Below are 8100 nucleotides of genomic sequence, written 5' to 3' on the forward strand. Positions count from 1 at the left end.
TAAAAGATTTAAATAGATCAGATAAGTTTAAAGCAATTTTTATAATTGTAATTATTAAAAATTTATAAATGTTATTTATATAATAACAATATTATAAAATACAAGAGCAACTAATGGATTAGAGAGGATAAAATTAACTGGTAAACATGATAACTATTCTATTTATTGCAGTGAAATAAAAGAAACACAAATTGTAAGCATCTTTTCCATTGAGCATTGGGGTGGCAATCTTTTGGATCATGTGCAGTTTTAGGATTCATTATAAAATATGAATAAATAAATAATCATATGAGCTTATAATACCAGATTGTATAAGTGTAATAACTTGGCAGAAATGGGACAGCTCAATGCTAAGATCTGGTTGGGGCATACTATCCAATCCCCACATGATATTTCAATGTTTTATATTAAAAATCACTTGCATTGCATTGCACCCCAACATTATTCATGCAACCAAATTTTACCATAGCATGTGCTTCCTCCACCAAAGGTTCCAAACATTCAATTTTGCCAGAAATTAAACCCACAACATCATTTTAGAATCCAACATTTGGAGACAAAACAGTGAATACATACAACCACAATACTGCCTGCTAAAGTCATAGAAGCATCTACCCATCTCGGCATCGACGGAAGTATCTCATTACTGACCAAACGTAAGATAACAGTCACATTCCGATACGGACAGAGAGGTTACATTCCCCCCTCTTAGACACCTGAACAATTTTCTTCCTAAAACTTTAGTATTGTTCATCAATTAACAAAAGAGAAAAAAAAAATTGCTTACAAAGTGAAATTGCTTCAACCCCAAAAGTCCATGACCAGTATTTAATGAATCTCCAGCTGCAAATCAGAACAAACTATGTAACTTGTCCCTTAAGCATGTGGAATAGCAAAGCAGAGTAAACGCTTTAGCTTAAACTCAAATGAAAGACCTGTTCAGAAACTGAGCTGCCAACTGGGTGATTGTTTGGGTGGTTCTCTATGCACTTGAGGAGATACTTGAAGGTCTCGATCTCACAAGGGAGGGTAAGTCCACCGTTGTGATCGTACCCGAATTCCTCCTCAGCCTTCTCCAGCAGAATAGTGAAGACAGGATGGCTGAGGTAGCTTGTCGGGATGATAAACCTTCGAAGCTCTGGTCCGACGTAAACTGCTAAATATCCCTTAGGGACATCGGGCGGCGGTTCGGAACCGTGGCAACTGTCCTCATCAGAATCAAAAGACATAATGTTTTTGAGCCTTTGGTTGATTGGTGGGCAGAAAACTCCATGGTTTTCTTCTGAATGTGGGGTATCCGTACTCGGCATCGTACATAACGTCATGGTTTGCCACTTCTGAAGGATTTCTTTTAGTCTAACAATCTGCCGGATCCCGGTCGACTTGCTACCACCTTGATCATCCATGATTGAATCTTCTGTGTAGTAGTGCGATGAAATCCAAGATTGGGATCTTCCATTACATGTCCATGATTAAACCAATGAATCAAATACCTTTAGAACAAACAAGATGAACAATTCAAACACACTATTGTTTCCTTCAACTAGATCAAAGAAATAGAATTCCATCCACTTCCATAATGTGAAAGTAAGCTAAGAAATAACATAATCAAGAGCATAACAAAGAATGGAAGTAAAAGACTTTTTAGGTTTTGTTTTAAGCCTGCACCTGCACTCAGATAACAAAATTTTGTTTATATAATCACAAGCTTCGGTTTAACATTGAGATCTGCAAAATTAAAGCTAGCCAAATTTGTAGATTGAAACCTTAAAACATTGTCAGCAATGATACATCAACACAAAATGGTCTCTTTCAGCTAAATTAGTTTTTCTTTTCCCTGTTAGATCAACATACCCCAAGTTTTAATACTCGGAAAAAAAATCTGAAAATTGAACCAAAAAGGAAATTTTCTTACCTGAATGCGAATATGGTGGGAGTTAGCAGAGAACCCGAAGAAGAAAAGCCATTGGAAAGCAGAAAAGGAGTATGGAAAGTGATTCAAAAGGAAAAAAAAAAAAAGAAAACAACAAAAAAGACAAAAATAATCGTTAGAGAAATCAGAGTTGGTAGTTCTTCTTGTTCTGGTTTTAAACTATTTCCAAGCGTTTTGCTGTTTCATTGACTGTCGTATCAACATTTGCTTTGGGTAAGGTGACTGTCGGAGGATGGTGTTTTTTGTTTTTTTGGTTCTTCTATCTCTTTCTTTTAGCTGCTACTTGCATCGGTTTCCATTTCCATAGATTTTAAAGCTCTATTCTCATATTAATTTAATTAATTAAATACCTTACATTATTTTTATTTTTTATAAAGTTTGATTAATATACATGATAATTTTGAGAAAAATTATTTAAAAAAAAGTAAATTCTGATAATTGTAAATCGAGTGATAAGAAGTTCCTTATCCTTTTAATTAAAATTTAAAATTTAAAATTATTTTTTATACAATATTAAAAGTAAAGATAAGGTGATAGAATTTTAACACTTTTCAAATAATTATTTAATAAAAATTTTAACCACAGGTCAATATAAATGAAGAATTGAGTTTCAATTTTATAGATAAGAAAATAGTTATTGAGAATTTTACCCTCATTGAGGTATCTGTATAAATTAATTTCGAATTTAATGAAGATTTAATAAAATGATAAAATTAGATTTATTTTCTAAATAAGTCTGATTTTTACTTATTTGGATTTAATAATTTTAAATCATTCAAATATGGTGAGGATATTTAAGGATAATTTTAAAAAAGATAGAGTAATGTATAGTTACTTGTAATTTTATCTTATAATTATAATAATAATAATAATAATAATAATAATAATAAAAAGAAGTGATATTTTTAAAAACTATTATTGTGTGGAGTGAGGAGGAGATCGATGGGAAAGAAAAAAATGAAAACGTACTTGAATAGATCAACTCAACTTTAGATGACGTGTCACCGTAATTGGACCACACATCGCTTTCGATTCTTTGCTTTTCTAACTTTGTGTGCACGTGCTGCCCCCTATTTTATTTTATTTTTAATTTTAAGTATAATAATTTTTTACCTTTTAACTTATAAAAATTTATTTTAGTCCTCAATTTAATTTTTCATCTTTTTAGTCTTAAAATTTATATTTTTTATCAAATAGCTCTAAAATAAATAAAAAATTAATTTTACTAACGTGGAATACAAGTAAATTGCCACATAAATGACACAAAAGAATATAATTAACTTTAAAATTTTAAAAATATATATTAAAAATAATATTTTAAATAATTTTAATGATTTTAATTTTAAAAATATTTTATATAATTTTTAAATTTTAAAAATTAATTAAATATTGATATGTCGTATATTGATATGTCGTCTATGTGTATTCCACGTCAGCAAGGTTAAATAATGTTAATTTTTCATTCATTTTAGTATAATTTGACAAAAAACACAAGTTTATAAGTAAAAGAAGCTTAAAAATTAAATAAAAGGTTAAAATAATTTTTTATAAAATTAAAGGGCCAATAAGTAATTATACCTTTATTTATTTTAGAATAAGCGACATCAACAATCATTTTCCTTTAGAAAACAACAACTTTACTTACACCGTCCAAGTATATACATATATATATATATATATATATATATATATTATTTATAAACTATAATATGCTTATTTTAAAATAGCCAAATCATCTTTCCGTTACAAAATTTATACTATTAATTGATTAATTATTTTATAATTTTTATGATTAGATAGAAAAATAGAAAAAAATTAGTATAGATATGTGGCCTGAGATGTAGTTTACGTTTAATTATGATGTCTAAGGTGATGTATGATATATAAAAAATAGAGTGATGTATAACTTAATAATTAAGTATTACTAAATTTAAATTATAAATTTTTTGACATATTGTTTAAAATTAAATAGTGAATGTACTTGATTGTTTGATAAATATAAATTTTAAGTTATAAAAATATTCTACATTTATCCTTAACTTTTAAATATTCCATTTTGTTTTAAACCAAATCAAAATTTAATAAAATTAAAATAAATTATAAATAGCTATTATCTACTTATCTTTTCACAGAAAAATTCTATTCAGTTATTTTTATTTTGTATTATCAAATATGTAAGAAATAAATCATTGAAAATATTATATTTCAATTGATTTAACTTTTTCAAAATGCGTATTAATAAAGAAGTTAGAACATGGTAAGCACGAGGGGATGTAGCTCAAATGGTAGAGCGCTAGCTTTGCATGAGAGAGGTATAGGGTTCGATCCCCCGCATCTCCACTGCAATAACATTTTATTTTCCTTTTCCTAGTGTCAAAGTTCCTTCAAACGGCGTCGTTCAATCTCTCATCTTCTACCCGGTACTCTCTACGGCGCATATTATTCTAAAGAAACTTGTTCATCTAACCTCAGCCAACTGCCCTCGCCGGCGGCCACCATTTGCCTTCAAAACTAGTCAGAGTTTTCGTCTTAAAGCGCATTAGAGATCACTGTCCCAGACCAAGTTCCAATTTCCTCTTCTCTCGTTACAAAAGGTCGCTTACTCACTTTTTTCGTTATGTCTTCTTTTCTGGAGATTTAAGTACTTGTCTATATCAATATGCAGCAGCTTAGATGAATACCCAGTTGAACTGTATTGATTAATTCGCTCTACATGCAAGTCCATTTAGACTTTGATGTGTTTGTTAAAGTTTGAAAAATTTTAGCTCTAAAGCCTTCCCCCCCTCCTCCTTAAATAGGGCCTGCTTTTCTATTTCGAGTTATGTTAATTTCTAGGCTTTGTAGAGTTGGATTTCGGGTTGCCAAGGAGCTATCAAGAGGTATACTTTTCTTTTCAATTTGACTTCATTTCTTATGGTTTGAATTTTAGTTTTATTATTTGCTATTGGCAATATTAATATTTAGAGATATTTCTAAATAAAAATGTGATACCCTTTTAGTTACTAAGTTGACAACTTGTTTTGATGATTGTGGTATAGTTTTTAGGCTCCTACAAATGCATGGTTTGTATGAAACTATCTTTTTGAGCAAGATATACACATTGCATTTTTTTTGGCAGGTGGATATGCATATATGTCTAGATCAAGATATAAACAAAGGCATTGCAGTCATTACCAGTGGTCTACGGTTAGTGATGATTATTTTCTTATATTTCAATAAAAAAAAATATATATATATATATATTTGGTAGTTGTTGACAATTGGCCAAGTTATCCTGCCGGTTATGACATGCTTGACCCTGTAGGGAATATTGGACTGTGGAGTGTAAATGATGGAAAACATAGCTGTTTATCAGGATTAAAGTGGAAGTTTTAGTTGTGAACTCTAATGAGATTAGCTTCTTTCATGGTTAGCTAGTTATGATATCAGGAGAAGAAATGTGTTAACTATGCTAGTGAATGAGCAAATGATTTTGCTTTAGATATTCTTGAATATATTCGTTGTTAACATAATGAAATTATTGTAGTTTTTTATGAGCTTATGATGACTTAGTGTAGATCAGTTTTCTTATGAAAGAACGGTCTCTTGTCTTGTCTACAGAAAGGAAATAGTATGGCATTGATTTTATTTTCTAAGGAGATGGAATGATTTGATTAACGTTGGTCATTGTGGCATTATTGGATTTGTCGAAGGGATAGCAAAATAGACTAATAGAGCTTAATCTTGGATGACAGTTACATTAGAAAATATGATTGAACTCAGACAAACATTTGATGAGATCTGGATACTAATAAGCTGGAGGTAACGATAGTTGCCAGGCTATTTAGAAAATAATTTCTGAAACATTGAAGTATGACACATCTATGGTTGGTATTAGTATAAATATTGAAGAACGGCATACATATGATTGATATTATGCTTTCAGATTTGGATAAGAAAGGATTTCAATTATAACTATTTATCTTGAAAAAAATAAAAGATTTTGTGTTCAGCAAATTATTAGGGAAATTTTCCCATCATCTTTTTCTTGTTTATTCAATTCTTTTTGGACAGCTTGAATTACTGCCAGAAACTAGAGCCTTTCAAGGTTCCATATTTCAAAAGCATCATGGTTTTTCTACCTTAGCTTCCGACGGTGCTTCTGCAGGAGCGATGAAGAGAAAGGAACGTAAGTTCTTTTTAAATAAAAATGTAACAACATGGTGTCTATGACCGTGGGATGAAGTGATGGATCTTTTATTTAGTGCTAATCTTCTTAGATTGGTGAATTGCCTATTTAGATTATATAAACTCGCTGATTCCTTTTTGTTTTTTAGAATGGACACAAACATTAAAGAAGAAATACACAAACCTAATTTTGATTTACAACTTGTCATTTTAAGCTATTCTATATTGATACTACTTAGGAAAAGCATTTCTTTGTCAGGACGAAATATTGTCTGACATATTTGGCATGCTTCAAAGCAAACTTGAACTTTGGAGGTCAATTAATGCCTTAGCAAAGATTTTAGGTTGTATAGCATCCTGAACTCCGGAACCCATTAATAGGACTTGCATCTATGTATGCATGAGCCTTCAATTAGTTGTGGATTTTGTTGGTGTGCTTTCTGGTCTACTGTCCATCTCTGCATGAAGTGGCTCTTCCACTTTTTTAGTTGGTGGGAGATTTAGATTGCATCTTATGTCATTCACAAACTTTGAAAGCGGACTTTGAGTGCCCCCCACATTTACTCTTTATACACTTAATGGATCCGATGCATTGCATCTAAAATTGATTTTTTTTTTTAAATTTGGTTGTTTTTTTTCACGGTAGATTGTCTTATTTGGCAGGATATCTGTCACATTTGTTTCAAAGGATGGAGAAGAAATTCCCATTCAAGTGCCTATTGGAATGTCCATGCTGGAAGCAGCTCATGAAAATGTTATAGAACTTGAAGGCAAGGATCATGATCCGTAATTGAACCCATGATTTTCTAGCTTTCCTTTGGAGTTAACTCTTCTTGGAGTAATTCGTTTACCGAACCCTTTCATTGCTAATAATTAATGTCTGTTTGTACTGACGTTTCAGGAGCATGTGAGGGTTCACTTGCTTTTTCAACATGCCATGTCAGAGTGATGGTATGCTATTGGCATTATATTTACCAAACATGTTGTTAATTGGTTTATGTTAGTACATACTAATGTTATTTCAACCTGATTATCCTCTAACTATTGACTCCTTTGTTAGGACATGGAGTACTATAATAAATTGGAAGATCCAGTTGATGAGGAGAATGACATGTTGGACCTGGCCTTTGGGCTTACCGAAACGTGATTGAGTTCTTCATAATCTGCCGGAGTGTTATCTTTTTTTTTTTTGTGTGTGTGTGTGTGTGCATGCGAAATTTAATCTAAATAGATTGCCATTTGCCATGTTCTTGAATGATCTCAGGTCTCGTTTGGGATGTCAAATAGTTGCAAGTCCTGAACTTGATGGAATTTGTTTAGCAATCCCTGCTGCCTCCCGAAACTTTGCTGTTGACGGGTATGTTCCAAAACCACATTAGACATGATCAATATCAATAAAACACCTAACTCAATTTAAATGAGCACAGAGGATCCAATTATCCAGTTTTGTAGCTTCAGCAATCCTATTTGAATCGGGGAGCATATATTATTCTCGAATGACTGCTTTTTCTATTGATTATTGCTTATTGAATTCCCAATAATCCTTGTGTGACATTGATTCTATATATCAAATGATGTCAAAGCTCCCATGACCACACTGTGTTCTGCACCTTTTTATATAGAGACCAGGGAACTCAATTTAATGTCAGTTATGATAGGATGAACGCAATATGCTGACTGTTGAATCATAATTTAACTGTGGATCACCTTCTTAAACACATGACCTTCATGATGGTCAAGAATTTAGTGAAACCGAGTGTGAAAACACGTCACTTGGATCTGATGCATCAAAAAGTAGTATCAGTCAAATTTAAAATAGTAACTTTAACATGTCGGATTCAAGTGTACATGTATAATATGATCATTGTGTTTTAAATAAGCTCAACATCATAGTTAAGGTGACATTTAAGGCCTAAACTAACGATTAGATTGAGAGATGGACTTGGTTGATTTAATATTGCTACTTTGAAAGTTCAATTAGAAATCTGAGGATGGTTTGA

General features: G+C 31.4%; 2 protein-coding genes across 3 annotated transcripts; one reads left to right on the plus strand and one right to left on the minus strand.

Moving 5' to 3' along the window:
• Window positions 1-400: 400 nt before the first annotated feature.
• Window positions 401-2277, minus strand: LOC108480564 (protein SMALL AUXIN UP-REGULATED RNA 12). Of its 2 annotated transcripts, none has more exons than XM_053030257.1 (3): window positions 1916-2277; window positions 936-1493; window positions 401-843 (listed from the first exon to the last, which is right to left on the minus strand). In XM_053030257.1, the coding sequence occupies exons 2-3, from the start codon at window positions 1404-1406 to the stop codon at window positions 829-831; spliced, it is 486 nt and encodes a 161-aa protein (XP_052886217.1). In that variant the 5' UTR covers window positions 1407-1493; window positions 1916-2277; the 3' UTR covers window positions 401-828. The 2 variants fall into 2 exon arrangements, with proteins under 2 accessions (XP_052886217.1, XP_017639090.1); XM_017783601.2 differs by having other exon boundaries at window positions 936-1452; window positions 1916-2274.
• A 1910-nt stretch (window positions 2278-4187) lies between these two features.
• On the plus strand, window positions 4188-7852 carry LOC108480983 (adrenodoxin-like protein 1, mitochondrial). Its single transcript, XM_053029371.1, has 8 exons — window positions 4188-4245; window positions 4769-4812; window positions 5052-5119; window positions 6021-6101; window positions 6764-6870; window positions 7002-7051; window positions 7161-7243; window positions 7365-7852. Exons 1-8 carry the CDS (start codon window positions 4188-4190, stop codon window positions 7477-7479), a joined length of 606 nt encoding a protein of 201 aa, XP_052885331.1. The 3' UTR covers window positions 7480-7852.
• The last annotated feature ends 248 nt before the right edge of the window (window positions 7853-8100 follow it).

This window comes from Gossypium arboreum, chromosome 6 (assembly GCF_025698485.1).
Source record: "Gossypium arboreum isolate Shixiya-1 chromosome 6, ASM2569848v2, whole genome shotgun sequence".
NCBI lineage: Eukaryota > Viridiplantae > Streptophyta > Magnoliopsida > Malvales > Malvaceae > Gossypium > Gossypium arboreum.

Excerpts from the sequence above, each read along its gene's own strand:
- LOC108480983 (XM_053029371.1), top strand. The coding sequence starts at position 4,188 with ATGGTAAGCACGAGGGGATGTAGCTCAAATGGTAGAGCGCTAGCTTTG. Across the intron at positions 6,871-7,001 it reads AAATGTTATAGAACTTGAAG|GAGCATGTGAGGGTTCACTT; the intron begins GCAAGGATCATG and ends CTGACGTTTCAG. Across the intron at positions 7,244-7,364 it reads GCCTTTGGGCTTACCGAAAC|GTCTCGTTTGGGATGTCAAA; the intron begins GTGATTGAGTTC and ends GAATGATCTCAG.
- LOC108480564 (XM_053030257.1), bottom strand. The coding sequence starts at position 1,406 with ATGGATGATCAAGGTGGTAGCAAGTCGACCGGGATCCGGCAGATTGTT.